At 46.1% G+C, this 16,409-nt stretch overlaps 1 protein-coding gene across 3 annotated transcripts in view; it reads right to left on the bottom strand.

Annotated features, from left to right (window-relative positions):
* The window catches only part of Rnf157 (ring finger protein 157), a 66,323-nt gene extending 50,683 nt beyond the window's left edge, over positions 1–15,640 (bottom strand). For all 3 annotated transcript variants that reach the window (XM_021662179.2, XM_021662180.2, XM_060386361.1), the window contains exon 1: positions 15,509–15,640. In XM_021662179.2, the coding sequence (XP_021517854.2) occupies positions 15,509–15,596 (88 nt within the window). In that variant the 5' untranslated portion in view covers positions 15,597–15,640. The remainder of the gene's footprint in view (positions 1–15,508) is intronic.
* Positions 15,641–16,409: the final 769 nt, after the last annotated feature.

Raw genomic sequence — 16,409 nt, 5'->3', positions numbered from 1 at the left:
ATTAACACAAAGAACTTCTACAGCCACAAAGCCTTTTGCGTAATACATTGAGGATGAATCTAAATTCCCAGTCAGCTATGATTTTTGAGATTTTTTTTTCAGCAAGCTGAAAAACTAAGTTTTAATTTGGCTACAGGGAAGCCACAGGAAGAGACGGAGAAGACAGCCGTAACAGAAAAAAGGAACTGGAAATTCAGATCTTACTTTCTAGACATGGTGCTTTAGTCCAGAAACACTATCAAACTTGACCACGTGGCTACGATCACTCACCAAAGAGTGCAGTTCTTAAGCTAACGATCAGGAAAAGATTTGCAGAGAGTAGCGGTGCCCAGATCAAAGTAACAGTGAGCTTCTTGAAGAAGCCTGCTGAACCCAGAGGCACAGCAGCATCCAATGCGCCCCGGGTCAGCATCACTGTCCATTATTCAGGCCACACACTTGCTGGCCCTATTTTCCAAGCGCATAATTAATAGAGAGGAGGTGCCTGGCTGCCTTCCGTAGAAAGCAGTCTTCTCAAATAAACTGAGCCATTACTGTTGACTCTATACATCAGGAATTACATGTTTCTTAGACATTAGGCAACATTAGAATAAAAGATTTTGGCTGGATGTGGTGCTGTGTGCTTGCAGTTGTATAGCCTGGGATCCAGTCTTGAAAACCAAAACAAACAAAGAAACAAAACCCTAAAAGCTGAGATGTAGCTCAGTGGTAAAGCATTTGCCTAACATCTCTGCAAGGTCCTGGGTCCACCCTCAGCACTTCGAAGACAAGACAAGCTCTTTATTTGTTTTTTTGCTTGCTTGCTTGCTTTCTTACTTTCTTACTTAGTTCTTAGCATGTAGTGTGGCTGGTCCCAGTAGGGACTGTTAGGAAGCCATTTTGGTAACTGCAGTTATCCGGCATGAGCTCAGTTGGGGACCTGGCAGCAGTCAGGCAGGAATGTGGGGCAGGAGGTCACTGGGATTGATTGGTTTACAGAGGGCAGTGACCCAACCCAGCAGGCAAAGAGCACTAACGAGGCACCAGGGTAAGCAGACGGCAGGGCTCTACTAGAAAGGCCTTTGCTTTTCTTTCTTTTGAGGCAGGCTCTCATTAGACATGCTGCACTCAAATTCATTAGGTAGCTGAGGATGACCTTGAACTGCTCTCTACCTCCCTCTACCTCCCAAGTGCTGAGATGACATGTCTTGTCACCAGGCCTGGGCAATCTCATCAGTTTTATGAGAGAAAGGACTGAGCATGGTGGTGGCATGCTGTTAATCCCAGCGCTCAGGAGGCAGAAGCAGGTGGATCTCTGTGAGCTTGAGGGCAGCCTCAGCTACACAGGGAGTTCCAGGGTAGCAAGACTATATAGTAAGAACCTGTCTCAAAAAGATACATAAGGCTAAATGCAGTTTTTGTCCTGTATTAAAATTAAGGGCTCCTGGTGTGGTGTACTGTAACCCCAGCACTCAGGAGACAGAGGGAGATGGATTGTCAGGTCAAGGCCAGTTCAGCCTACAAATTAAAATCCCATAAAACAACAACAACCCCCCCCCAAGGAAAAAAAAAAACAGCAAACCATCTAGCACAGCAGTGTGCGACTGTAGTCACAGACACACAGGAAGCTGCGGGAGCGGGGGGTCACTTGCATCCAGGAGCTCAAGGACAGCCTGCCCTCCTCCTACTCTCAACTCAAGTTTTGTTACACAAAATTTAAAACCAGTGCCAAATAATACAGATTTAAAAAACGATTTTCCAGGGCATAGTGGGGTAGGCACGCCTTTAATCCCAAACACAAAGGCAGGCAGATCTTTGTGAGTTCCAGGAAAGCCAGGGCTGCCCAGAGAAACTTGTCTTGGAAAAAAAAAAAAGAGAGAAATATATATATATATATATATATATATATATATATATTTTTTTTTTTTTTTTTTTGGTGGAGATACTCATCAACCAAAAAATGGAACTCAATATTATCTGCAATACAGCACCTCGGCCTTTGGCCCAGTGAGAGCTCTGTGGATCAAAGAGCTCAGAGACTGAAGACCATGGCTGAGAAACAGCAGAAGCAAAGAGACAATGTGCAAACCCAAATCCCTGTCCCAAACACAACTCCATTTGACAATCAGAGAGAGGCGGATTCTCATAGAGTGAGCTCTGCATAAATACATGCGCACACACACACGTTAGCTGTGCTGTTTCAAGGGTGCATATGGAAGAGAGGCCAGTGCCTGAAGGCAGTCTTAGGACATGAACCTATCTGGCTGTTCCTTTTCCTGTCCCGAGCTACAGAAAAGAGGGACAGGGCCTGGGATGATAAAATGCTCACACTGATAAAGCTCAGGGAAGGTTTCCTTTCTGACAGAAGCAAACAAGAATTGTAAATCAGACTCTGTAGTCTCAAAAACATTTTGTTTCCTACACCAACCTGCAGTCTTTTGTTTTACTTACCTAGAGGAAGAACCAGTAAGTTCAATAACCCTCTCCTGTCCAGAGTAAAACAGGAAATAAAACAGAAGACTGCACTGCCATTTAAAATTTCACAAACGAAAGCCTAAGACTTCTGAACCTAAACAGAAAATTTAGACCACTGAGGTTTTCAACACATAATTATTATGCAGCATGTCAAAGAGCAGAACACAACCCCACACAATATGTTTAGACCCCAATAAGCAATAAGCACATTCCAAACCCAAATCTTCACAGTTTTCAAGTAATAAGAACTTTATATTGTATAGGACAGACATGCAAATAATTTTAGATTTTAGCAGTGGCTATCTCATGTTAATTGTTCTTGCTAGGAAGCCTTCTCTTTGCATTCTTTTCCCTTATTAAGGTCACAGTATAAGCAAATACCCGGCCGGTGAGTGGAAAATATTAATCTTGCACTATTTACTTTCAGAGTAATGGAGCTGTATACTTGATTATTGCAAAAAAAATGGAACTGTATTTAAAAATAACTTTTTATTTAATGTAGCTCAAGAACAAAGCTCAGTAAATTTAATTTGGCCACACAGCTGGCAGTTGCCAGCGTTGGGATAAAATCTAGCTCTGTTTTAAGCTGAAGCCTGTATTCTGAAGACCTTATCGCAAAACAAATAAATAATACCAAACAAAAAATGAAAGAGGGCAGTTGTTAGCTGCGGCAGCACCTGGATCACCCAACTAGTCACGCACTAAATGTTCTTCATTTTGATAAAAAGAAGAACAGTTGATGGGGAGGTCTCAGAGGCAATGGAAGTGGCTGGACATGAGAAGGGAAGGGACTGGTCCTATGAGAGTGTGAGGACCTGAGTTGGACTCCCAGAACCCATGTAATGAGCTGAAAATAGTGGTGCATGCTTGCAGTCCCAGCACTGGGAAAGCAAAGGCAGGTGGATTGTTGGCGCACACTGACCCACCAGCCACTTCAGGTTCAGCGAGAGACCCTGTCTCTAAAACTAAGGTTGGGCTCACAAGAAAGCAGACATGTGTACATGCACATGCATGAACACACATAGCTCATATATATGGAAACATGTAAAAATGAAAATACATGTATTCTCAAAAACATGCAGATGTTCATAGTGTCATTATGTTTGTTTTTTGTTTGTTTGTTTGTTTTGGTTTTTCGAGACAGGGTTTCTCTGTGTAGCCTTGGCTGTGCTGGACTCACTTTGTAGACCAGGCTGGCCTCGAACTCACAGAGAGGCACCTGCCTCTGCCTCACCAAGTGCTGGGATTACAGGCATGTGCTGCTGTGCCCAGCTTGTACCATTGTGTTTAAAAAAATTTTTACATTTAAAAATTTTAATTTTATGTGTATAAATGTCTTCATGTATGTATGGGGACCACATGTGTGCCTAGTACCTAAGGAGACCAGATGAGGGCATTGAGACTCCTGAAACTAGAATTACAGACAATTGTAAACTACAATGTAGATTAGTCTCTTTATCTCACCCCCCCCCAAAAAAAAACAGGGTTTCTTTGTGTAGCCCTGGGTGTCCTGGACTCACTTTGTAGAACAGTCTGGCCTTGAACTCACAGTGACCCACTGCCTCTGTCTCCATGAGTGCTGGGATATAGCCACCACGTCTGGTTAAAACTTACCGTGGGATTAGAACACAGGTCCTTTGGAAGGGCAGCAAGAGCTCCTAACCACTAAGACATCTCTCTAGCCCTGCACTGTTGCTTTTAATAGTAAGTTACACTCGAATAGTCCAATGCCCATCAATCAGTCAATGGATAAACAAACATGGTAGGTTTTTCTTTATGAACATTTATTAGGTTTGCTACGCTGAGAAACAAGCTTAGTGCCCCACAGACGTTGGGGAAGCAGTCTACACTGAACTGCTTTTCCAGCTCTAATTTTTAAATTTTTGAAATGTTATGTTCCTACAATACAACATGTTCAGTGACTTACAGGAATGAACTTCTGACACATGCCAAAGAACACAACTAACCTTTCCAAACAAGCTCAGAGAAAAGGCAGACACGAGGCTGTGCCCTGCGCTTCTGAGACGCGGAGAAGAAGCAAAAATACAGAGACAGAGAACAGGAGGGGGTGTAGTGCTGAGGACAGTGTGCAGGGGTGTGTGTGGGGGGGTGTTTTGTTTTCTGAGACAAGATCTGCTAGAAAGTCCTGATGACCTGGTACTTACTAGATGCCCCAAGCTAGCCTTGAAATTGGAGCAATCCTCCTGCCTCAGCCTCCCGAAAGCTGGAATTACTGGTTGTGGTGGTTTGAATGAAAATGAGCCCCACAGGCTCATATATTTGACTGTTTAGTCAATCAGTTGGTGGACTGTTTGAGAAGGACCAGGAGGTGTGGCTTGGTTGGAGGTGTGTCACTGGGGATGTGAGGTTTAAAAAGCCCATGCCAGGCCCAGCGTCCCACTCTGCTCACTGTCTGGGTCAGGATGCAAAGCTCTCAGCTATTGCCCCCGGCGCCATGCCTGCCTGTTTCTCACCATGATGATAATGGACTTGCCCTCTGCAATTGTAGGCAAGCCTTGGGTTAAATGTCCTTTTTATAAGGACGGCCATGGTGTCTCTCCACAACAATAAAACAGTAAGACAGAGGTGTTAGCCACCATGCCTAGTGAGGCAGTGGGGATTAACTGTGCCAGGCACAGTGGAACACAGTAGAACATTCAGAAGGCTGGAAATGTTCTCAGTTGGATTCTTGGTAATGGTCACCAATGTCACCAAGTTGTGCAAGGCAGGAATCTGTGTTGGGTATACTACTCCTCAGGAAGGCTTAGTCTTCTTGAGTAAAATAAAGACCCTGCTCTCTGAAAGGATGGGAGCATAAGGAGCAAATGCACTGAGGGCAGACTTTACAGGCCAGCTAGTCTCAAGGAGGCCAGTGCAGAGAGCAGCACGCATATGGCGGGAGACCGAGAAGGTCTTTGAGAGATCAGAGACTAACAGCTAGTCAGCTGGCATAAAGTTCTCCTAGACTGGTCCTGAGAAGTGAAGTTTGGCAGATGGGCCAGGCGCAGAGTGTGGATGGGTGCCTAGGCCTGTCATTCCAGCACTTAAAGGTGGTCATTGGAGGATGGGGAGTTTGAGGCTGGCCTAGGTCACTTACCAAGTTCACAGCCAACGTGTATACACAGTGACATCATAAACAAACAACAAGGAAATGGCATACACGAAAGGCCAAACATGAGAGGAACCAAGCTGTATTGATTTATTTTTGATTGAAATCATCTTAAAGCTGAGCAGTGGTGGTACACACCTTTAATCCCAGCACTGGGGAGGCAGAGGCAGGTGGGTCTCTGAGAGTTCATAGCCAGCCAGGTCTACAGAGTGAGTTCTAGGTCAGTCAAAGCTACAAAGGGAAACCGTTTCAAAAAAACAACAAAAAAAAAATCTTATTAAGATCAAATCCTCACAGAGATCCAATGATGGGATTAAAGGTCTGCATCACCATGCCCGGGTAAGATTAAATCTTCTATATGTATGTTGAGGGTGGAGTGTGTGTGTGCGCGCGCGCATGTGTGTGTGTGTGTGTGCGCGCACATGGGTGTGTATGTGGCCAGAAGTCAGAGGTAAATCTGAGATGATACAACTGAGGAACCATTGCATCAATCTTCCTATTTGTTTTTCTCAACAGAAATCTTCAGATAAAAAAGTTAAAGATTTATTCAATCTAAACAACAACCAGAATATGGCCTTGTTTTTTGAGATTAGGTCACGTTAGTGCAACTCTCCAAGTATGGTAGGCAGGTTGGTCACTGAGTCCCAGGGGTATACCCACCTATCTCTGCCTCTGAAGGGCTGGGATCACACATACTCTCGTGCCTGGCTTTTTACATGGGTACTGGGCATCTGGACTGGGTCCTTAGGCTTGCTTGGTAAGTACTTTAACAACTAAGCCATCTCCCCAATCCCTATTTTTATTTCTTTTGGACTGATTTGCAGGAACAGAATTGGTAGGTCAAAAGCCAAATTTATCTTCAACATTTAATTACATTTAAATTTTCATTTATGTGCACAAACACATATGTACCATAGTTCATGTGTGGATATCAAAAGACAATTGCTGGGAGTCAGTTCTTTTTTTCTACACTGTGGTCCCCAGGCTTGAACTCAAAATATCAGTCATCTTTATCCACTGGGACATCTTACTATCCCATATTTAACATTTAAGGGCTAATTTAAAAAACTGCCAAATTCTTTCCAGAGTACAGAGTGACTGTACCGTTTTCCCTTAGCAACTCATAAGGGTTATTTCTTTGCATCAACACTTGATAGTGCCTGCGTTTTTATTTTAGGCATTTTTTTTTTTATTTTAGGGTATAAAGTGGCATCTCACTGAAATTGAGGGGTTTTGTTTGGTTTGCGGGGGGAGGTGTTTGAGACAGGATCTTGCATAGTCCAGGCTGGCCTCCAACCTGCCTTGTAGACAAGGATGACCTTGCTGACCCTCTTGTGTTCACCACCCAAGTGCTGGGATTACAGGCAAGCACCACCAAGCCTGACTTTTTTCTCATGGACGTTTTCCACAGGATTTCTATCACTATACTTCTCAGTGATCACCACTACAGGCTGTCAGAAGCATTTCCATAGTAATTTCATCTCTCTATGCCTTGTTTTTTCATCTCCTCAATGTTCTTTTTAAAAGTTATTTTTGTAGACCAGACTGGCCTTGAACTCACAGAGCTCCCCCTACCTCTGAGATTAAAGGTGTATGCTACCCCTGGCAGGCTCCAGTGTCTTACATTCTAAAAATTTATAGTACTATTTTAAGCGATATGTATGTGGGAATCTATGTGTGGGTATGTTCATGTCATGCTAGAGCCCAGAAAGGCCAGAAGAGGGCGCTGGCTCCCCCAGGGCTAGAGTTAGAGAGCAGGGAGTTGCCTGGTGTGAGTGCTGGGTATTTAACGTGGGTCCTCCAGAAGTGCAGTGTGCTCTCACCCACCAAGCCATTTCTCTAGCTGTTTCTTTTGTTTGTTTGGTTTAGTTTACTTTTTGAGACAGGGTTTTTCTGTGTAGTGCTGACTGTTCTGGAACTCACTCTATAGACCAGGCTGGCCTAGAAATCACAGAGATCAGCCTGCCTCTGCCTCCCCAAGTGCTGGGATTAAAAGTATGTGCTATTACTAAAAGGCTCTCTTCCCGCCTCTCTTAATGCCTTTTGAAATGCATGGGGGGGTTGTTTTTTAATTTTGAAGGAATCCATTTTATTGGTGTCTTACATATGTAGGTTATGCTTTTGAGAGCTGGGAATATAGCTCAGTGGCAGAGCACTTTCTTAGCATTTGTGAGGTTTGAGTTAAATTCCCAGTATTGAGACAACAAAAAGATGTCACCGGATTGTGCTTTTGGTATCATTTCTAACTTTTTGTATAATCCAAATCAAAGTTTCTCCTATATCTTCTATGACTTTGCATCCAACTATTACCTTTAGGTTTGAAATGTAACTGCCATGCCATATATTTAACCTAATTTAAACTGTATAATCCAGGTATAGTGACACATGTTTATAAGCCCAGCACTTAGGAGGTGGAAGCAAGATCAACCCTTACTGGAGTTGGAGAGATCGCTCAGGCGTTGAGAGCACTGGCTGCTCTTCCAGAGGACCCAGGTTCAATTCCCAGCAGCCACACAGCAGCTCTCAATTGTCTATCTGTAACGTCAGTTTCATGTGATCTGACACCCTCACATAGAAATACACACAGGCAAAACACCAATGTACATAAAATAAAAATCAAATCCTAGCTGGTGGTGGCACATATCTTTGATCCCAGCATGCAGGAATGCAGGAGGCAGAGGCAGAGGCAGAAGCAGGGGGATATCTTTGAGTTCAAGGCCAGTCTGGTCAATAGAGAAAGTTCCAGGACATCCTAGGGCTACACAGAGAAACCCTGTCTTGAAAAACCCTAAACAAATAAATAGATAAATAAATAGCCTAATTTGAAAATCAATATTATTTTTTAAAAAAAGATAGAAAAAGATCTATCTTCACCTGCAAAGTAAGTTCAAGGCCAGCCTGAGCTACATGGGCCCTTAACCCCCCCCAAAAAATATAAATATATATATGACTTGAATATGTATGTGTGTGTGTCAAATATAGAGCATGTGATTTGTAGTATATTCGGGGGGGTGCTGAGCACAACTCTTATCTAATTTTAGAACATTTTTTAAAAAAATTTATTGGGCTAGAGAGATGGCTCAGAGGTTAAGAGCACTGCCTGCTCTTCCTGAGGTCTTGAGTTCAATTCCCAGCAACCACATGGTGGCTCACAGTCATCTATAATACATCTGGTGCCCTCTTCTGGCGTGCAGGTGTATATTGTAAGCATAATAAATAAATAAAATAAAAAAAGATTTTATTTATTTATTTTTGTGTATGAGTGCTCTATCTGCATGTGCACCTGCATGCCAGAAGAGGGCAGCAAAGGGTAGAGATGTTTGTGAGCCACCATGTGGTTGCTGGGAATTGAACCCAGGACCTCAGGAAGAGCAAACAGTACTCTTAACCACTGAGTCATCTCTCCTGCCCTAGAACACTTTTAACACTCTAAGAGAAACCCATTAACAGTCATTCTTCCCTTCTACTCCTCAGCTTCTGGTCAATCTTTCTGTCTCTGGAAACTTTCCCTTTTGACATTTCATATAGTAAATAATGTGTGACCCTTTGAATATTGTATCTTTCACTTAGCAAGGGTTTGCAAGGGTAATTCATGCTGAAGCAACTATCATAGTGTTCCACTCCTTTCACTGCCTAGTAATATTCTACTGTCTGTACTCACCATGTTTACTCACTTGTTCCGTTCATCATCTGAGTAATTTCTGCCTTTCACTATTATGAAAGAAATGGTATGTACATTTTGTGTGAATTTATTCTTTTTGGTCTTGGGCATACACAAGAAGTGGTATGACTGCTGAGTCATACAATAACTAGCCTCTTGAGAAATTCTAAAATAGCTTAAAACTGTTTTTCTTTTGTTGTTTGGTTTTGATGCTGGGTCTCATACTAGCCCAGGCTAACCTGGAACTTATTCTGTAGCCCAGGCTGTCCATCAACATTGAAGTGTTCCTCCTATCTTCAATGCTAAGGTTACTATGTGAGCCTCCATGTCTTGTGGGAAGGGTTCCAGGTTTCCTTCTCTCCACATCGTTACCAACACTGGTTAGTTACCACTCTGTGTTTCAGTTAACAGCTAGCCTACTGGATGGGACTTATTTTCTAGTTGCACCTTACTTTTGGGAGGGGGCAAGATAGATTTCTGTAACCCAGGCTAGTCTTAGACTTTTCCTGCATTGGCCTCCTGAGAACTGGGATTACAGGCATGAGTCACAGTACCCAGCTTTAGCCTAAGGGTAAATACTGTATCCTTATACGTGTTTATCAGACACTGTTTATCTTTTCTTTTCTTTCTTTCTTTTTTTTTTTTTTTTTTTTTGAGAACTGTCTATTAGGTACTTCTTTTTTCTTTTTTAAGACAGGGTCTCACCATACACACCTTTAATCCCAGCACTCGGGAGGCAGAAGCAGGTGGATGTCTGTGAGTTTAAGGCCGGCCTGGTCTACAGAGGGAGCTCCATGACAGCCATGGCTACACAGAGAAACCCTGCCTCAAAAAACCAAAAACAAAACCAAACCAACAACGAAAAGAAGAAAGGAGTCTGACTATTTGGTCCTGGTTGGCCTTGAATTCACTGAGGTTCGTCTGCATGTGCCTCCCGAGTACCAGTAGCATGAGCCATCACGTCCAGGTATGTGGGCTGTTGTTCTATTCCCAGGTTGTAAAGTTCTTCCTGTATTCTAGATGAAAACCCTTTACTATATGCATGACTTGAAATGCTCGCTTCCATTCTCTGACTTGTCTTCTTACTTTTTTTTGTTTGTTTTTGTTTTCTTACAGTATAGTCCATTTTGAGTTACATTTTTGGTGATGTAAAGAAAACATCTTAAGTCCCCAGCCCTGCTGGTGTCAGTGCCTGCGTATCCAAAGCAAGTACTCTGCCACTGAGCTACCTTCCAGCTTATAAAGGGCCTGAGACCACTTCATTATTTGTTAACATAAAAGAATCCCAGCACTGTTCGTTGAAAAGACTTTCTCCACTGCAATGTTTTTCCTCCCCACAAATGGTTTTCAACAGATTCAGTAATCCCAATGCTTCACAGGTAGCATGTAAAAAATCAGGAGTCCAAAGCCAGTATGGACTACATGAATCCATGAGGCTTTCTCTCTCAAAAAACAGGTCAACTGATAATAAATGTATTTATTCCTGGCTCAGAATTTTCTCCCATTGATCTAAAATATGCCTTTGTTGCACCAATACCATACTGTCTTTTAAAATATCTTTTTAAAAGATTTAATTTTTAAAAATGTGTGTCTGTGTTTTGCCTGTGTGGGTATGTCTGTGTGGGTATGCCTGTGTGGGTGCATATGAGAGGATGCCCAAGGAGTTCAAAAAAGGGTATTAGAGTCTCTGGCGCCGAGGCTACAGGTGGTAGTGAGCCACCTCATATGGGTGCTGGGGACTGAGGTTCGGTCCTCTGTGAGAGCACCGTGAGCGCTTAACTGTTGAGCTTTTCCTCCAGCTTGTCTTAAGGGCATTTGTAATTGCACTGGGAATTGCACCCAGGGCCTTGGGCAAGCACTCTACTGTTCAACTGTATTCCCATCCCTCCTGTTGTATTGCTTTCTCTATCTTTGGGTTATTTTTGAGGTTTTAAAGGGTTTTGTTGTTGTTTTGGTTTTTTAATGTGTATGGGTCTTTTGCTTGCATGTATGTCTGTATACCACGTTTATACCTGGTGCCTAAGGAGGCCAGAAGAGTTTATTGGTTGCCCTGAAGATGGAGTCAAGAATGGTTGTGAGCCACCATCTAGGTACTAGGAATTGAACAGTGTCTTCAAAACAGCAAGCATCTAGTGCTATTCACTGTTGAGGCAGCTTTCCTGTCCTTTATATTATTTATTTTTAAATCAAGAATTCCAGGTCATCCTTAGCTGCATCCCAGGCCAGCCTGGGCTACAGAAGACTTTCCCAGAAAGGCAAGTATGGTGTGTATGTGTGTGCGTGTGTGTGTGTGTATGACTGTAGATGCATCCTAGTTGGTCGAATGCTTGCCTCCCATCTCCCATACAAATGGAGCCCTGGATTTACTCTCATGCCTGTAATCCTAATACTTGGGGTGTGTGCAGGACGTCAAGGAGTTCAGTCTTCCTCAGCCACATAGTAGGTTCAAGGCCAGCCTAGGAGACATAAAACCCTGTCTTGGAAAAAAAAGAAAAACTGAATGTCAAAAGCAGCATTCTTTCCTTGTTCTTGGTATTAGCAGGGAAGTGTTCACTATCGCCAGATACATGATGTCTATTGCCTGTGGGTGTCCTTCATTAGCTTGAGAAGTTCCTTTCTGGGTCTAACTTGACAAGTGTCATTTGCTTTTTAATCACAGATGGGTGGGGGTTCTAGCAAATGTGTTGTCTGAGTCCACTGATAAAATCTGTGTAGCTTAAAGACAGGTGCAGTGGCGCAAGCCTGTAATCCCAGCACTCAGGAGGCAGAGGTAGGCAGAGCTCTGTGAGTTTGAGGATGGCCTGGTCTCCAGGACTGCCAAGGCTACGCAGAGAAACCTTGTCTCAAAAAAAAAAGGGAAGGAAGGAAGGAAGGAAGGAGGGAGGGAGGGAGGGAGGGAGGGAGGGAGGGAAGGAAGGAAGGAAAGAAAAGAAAGACATCATGTAGCTTTTGCAGCTTATTCCATTGGTACGGTATATTAGATGTCATCTATTAAATAGAACTCACACTAAAAGAATAGAACCTGCTTGGTTACCCAATATTCATTCGTTTGTTTGTTTGTTTGTTTTGGAGCAGGGTTTCTCTGGGTATGTCCTGGACTCACTTTATAGATCCAGCTGTCTTGGAACTCACAGTGATCCACCTGCCTCTCCCTCCCTGGCCACTAGGATTACAGGCATGTGCCACCACAGCTGGCTTAGTTATTAATTTTTTTTTAATGTGTTCCAGCACTCTTGAAACAACTAAAAATTCTAGCTTAGCAAGAAAAATTGAAACAGCCAAGAACAAGTATTCACCATAATCCCTCACTACTCTAGACCCTGAGGCAGGGGTATTAACAGTTCCTGATTGATATGGTAAAATCTTGAATCAAAGAGATAGAGAGAGAGAGAGAGAGAGAGAGAGAGAGAGAGAGAGAGAGGGAGAGGGGATTAAGAGAGAAAGCCCATACTGCTCTTGCAGAGGACCCAAATCCAGTTCCCAGCACCCACACTGGGGAGCTCACAATTGACTGTAGGCCTGTAACTCCAGCTCCAAGGATCCAGTGCCTCTGCAGACATCCATATTCACATACGCATGCCCTCACACATGCACATAATGCAAAATAAAACAAATTTTTGTTTGGTTTTTTGCTTTTTCAAAAAAGGGTTTTTCAGTGTAGCCTGGGCTGTCCTGGACTTGCTTTAGACCAGGCTGGCCCTGAACTCACAAAGATCTGCCTCACAAAGATCTGGATTACTGGGATTACAGGTGTTTGCCAACTCACCCAGCATCGATTTTTTTGTTTTTTAAGAAGCCACCATGTTTACATTGTTTATGTCAACTTGCCTAGGTGATAATATCCTACGGTCTGTCCAAACACCAGTCTCATTACTGCTGTGAAGGATTTGGGGATGTGAAGTCAAACCCAAGGACACAGTGGACATTCAAGTCAAGTGGACCAAAGCTGTCAGACAACCTAACTCACTTTCGGAGCACCTAGCTACCATGCAGAAGAAGGTCCTGGGTTTGCTCACCATCACAAGCAAAAAGAAACCAAAACCAACCAAGAGTCTAAAATCAGAGGTGTGGTGCTTCACGCCTGTAGTCCCAGCACCTAGGACACCGAGAAAGGAGATAGGATTAATGGTACATGCCCTGAGAGGCAGAGGCAAGAGAATCACAAGTTCAAGGTTATTTGGCTACATCATGTGTTTATGGCCAGCCTGGGCTATATAAGCCGCTATCTCAAAGGGGAAAAAAATAGATTTTTGTTTTAAGTTTAAGACCAAGCAAGGAAAAAGGAAAAACTAGTGAATGTCTATCCCAGCACTTGATACAGAGACACACAGGTCTCTGAGTTCCAGACCATCTTGGACTACATAGTGTGTTCCAGGCCAGCTAGGGCTGTATACTGATCCCTATTTAAACAAAAGGAAAGGAGGAACAAAGAAAACAGAAAAATTAATGCCAACAGAAAGACTTTTTCAAACAAACAAACATTTCGATGTTCCTAGCTGCAGGTATAGCTTAGTTGGTAAGAGTGTTTGCCTCAGCATATAAGAAACATATAATCAAACAGATTATACTCAGCTTGGTGGTACTCAGTACTTGAGAGGATCAGAAGTTCAAGGTCACTCTTGGTTACAAAAATTAGTCTGAGGTCAGCCTGTGCTAAGTAAGACTCTTTCAAAATAAGCAAAAGGAAAAGGTAAAAATGAATTGAAATTAGGTAAGACTTTTCAAAGGCTGGCAGAGTGGGGAGCATTATTCTGACTGTTGAATACTGAATGTGTTAGTTAAGAAAGGCTTTGGAGATGGATGTTGTGGCTCATGCTTATAATCCTAGTGTTGGATTGCCTCAAGTTTATGGCTCACCAAGGCTACATAGTGAGTTTCAGGACAGCCTGACCTACAGTGTGAGACCCTGTCTCAAAAACTGGTCTCATCCTCCCCCCACCCCCCAAAAAGTTGTAGTTTGGCCCATCATTCTCTTATTGTCCACAATTTGTATTTCTCCTACCTCCCTTTGGGAAGAACCTTTCAGATATCTACCATTATTAGTCCCCATTTTATCTTGAGTCAGTCCCGCTGACCCCAAATTTAACAATCCTCCTGCCTCAGCCTCCAAGGTGCTAAGATGCATTTTTTAATAAAAGTAACCTTACAATCATAATTAGCAAGAGGTTTATTAATTAAAACACTAACGACGTGAACGATGCGCAGCTTTTTCTCAGCCCTTTCTAAAGCAGTCCTTACTCATTTCTGCAAGGGCTCATTTCTTTGGCACAAAGGCGGCGAGAGGCAGAGCTGCCGGCACACGCGCCGCAGGGAGGCAGGTTCATTGTCTGGTCCCAGCTTCCACCTGGCAGAAACTGGATGTACCGCTGAGAAATCAGCTCGACTCATTAGCATGTCTTTATTCTACCCAACGGAGAATGGGATCCTCTCCAATGCTGACACCTCGCTCACTCTGCCACCCTCAAAATCCCCATCAGGTCCTCAAGCCACAGGGAAAGTGGTGGACATGGGGCCTTGAGGACAGCAAGTCAAATAATAATAATAATAATAATAATAATAATAATAATAATAAAAGGCCAGAGAGAGCTGTCATTCGGCAGCAGCTCAGGCGGCTGTCCCCACTCAACTGAACTCGCCTCTGCTGTCAAAACTCTCCTGCACTGCGAATGCTGACGCTGGGGAAGGAGGCATCTACCTTTTCAAGTGAAGGTACGCGTCTGAAAAATACTTTTGCCCGGTCTCCAGCCATCCCCTTACCGGAAACTAGGAGAAGGGGCAATCCAGGCGATCCTGTCAGGTTCCCCACATTTCTGTGAACTTAGTTTTCCTCCTGACGGCCCCTGGAAAAGCTAAGGACGGCCTAAGCAGGCTCGTCCTCCCCCGTCCTCACGCCCGCAGGAACCCACTTCTAACCGTCCCAGGGGCCTGGATGCGGCCCCCAGGACAACCCCTGGCACCGGCGCCTGGCAGGGATGCCTCTCCGACCCCGCAGCTGCTGCGCCGCGGCATCGCCCGCGGCGCGCGTCCCTGTCGCAGAGCAGATCACCACCGAGGCCGCTCGCGCCCCCGGTGGAGGGTGACCTCGGTGACCCCGCGGCACCTGCAGTCCTGCGCGCGGCGTCGCGGGGGTCCGGGACGGGGGACTCCCCGCCCGGCCCCGCATCCCGAAGCCCTCCCCCGCTCCGAGACCGGCTCGGGGCCGCCCGGGCCACCGCGTCGCCCGCCCGCAGCACCGGCGTGCGGCCTCCCCTCCGCCCGGCCCGCGGCGCGCGCCCGGCCCTCACCGGACTTGGGCGGGTAGCGGTACACGGAATTGGATGGGATGTCCACCTCCTCCACGCCCGCGTGCTGCCGGCTCGTCAGGGCCCCCATGGCCGCTGCGATCGCGGCGTCGCCCGGCACCGCTGTCCGAGCCTCAGCGCGCCGGCTGGCCGCACGCCCGTTGCGGGGGTCGGCCGCCCGCCGCGGCCCGCTCGGCTGAGGCGCTGCGGCTGAGGCTGCGGGGAGCGGCCTGCGCGGCGCGCACCATTCTCCGCCGGGCACCGCCGCGGCGCCTCCCGCCTGGAGGGGGCTGCGGGGCTGAGCCGGGGGAGGGGGAGTCGCGGGGGGGGGGGCGCCGCCGCCTCGGGCCCCGTGATGTCAGCGGCGGCTGGCGAGGGGGGGGGGGGAATCCGCGGCGGCCTCAGCCAATGGGGAGGCGGGGCGGGGCGTCCGCGGGCCGGCCAGCCAATGGGAAGCGAGCTGCGGTGGGAGCCGGCGGCGCGTGCTTCGCGCGGAGGCTGCGGCGCGGACGCGACCCGGGGCCGAACGGCAGCGACGGGCGAGGGTCCGCGTCTCCCGGAGCTGCCCGGCCGTGGCCGGGAGACCCCGGCTGCGACAGGCGGAAGAAGCGTGGTCCCCTCCGCGCCCGAGGAGTGTCCCCGTTGGACTGTCGTGCTGGCTGCGCCTCCCCCGCGGCCCCGGGAGGCCTGCCTCGAGCCCGCGCGCCTTTGTCCCTGAGTCCCAGAGCGAGCCGGGGCGCCCCGCCCTGGCAGCCAGGGCCCCACCTCCTCCGCAGCCGTCGAGGTCAGACCCCCGACGGGAGACATCCACATCTCTCCCGCCCCCACCGCCTGAACCCCGAGTGCTCTGCCAACCTCATGTCCCAAATGTCAGCAAGACTGCATAGAGGATGCCGGGGTGACC

Source organism: Meriones unguiculatus, chromosome 7, assembly GCF_030254825.1.
Source record: "Meriones unguiculatus strain TT.TT164.6M chromosome 7, Bangor_MerUng_6.1, whole genome shotgun sequence".
Taxonomy (NCBI): Eukaryota; Metazoa; Chordata; class Mammalia; order Rodentia; family Muridae; genus Meriones; species Meriones unguiculatus.
Note: the sequence above shows the minus strand (reverse complement) of the source record. Positions and strands in the feature narration are given on the sequence as shown.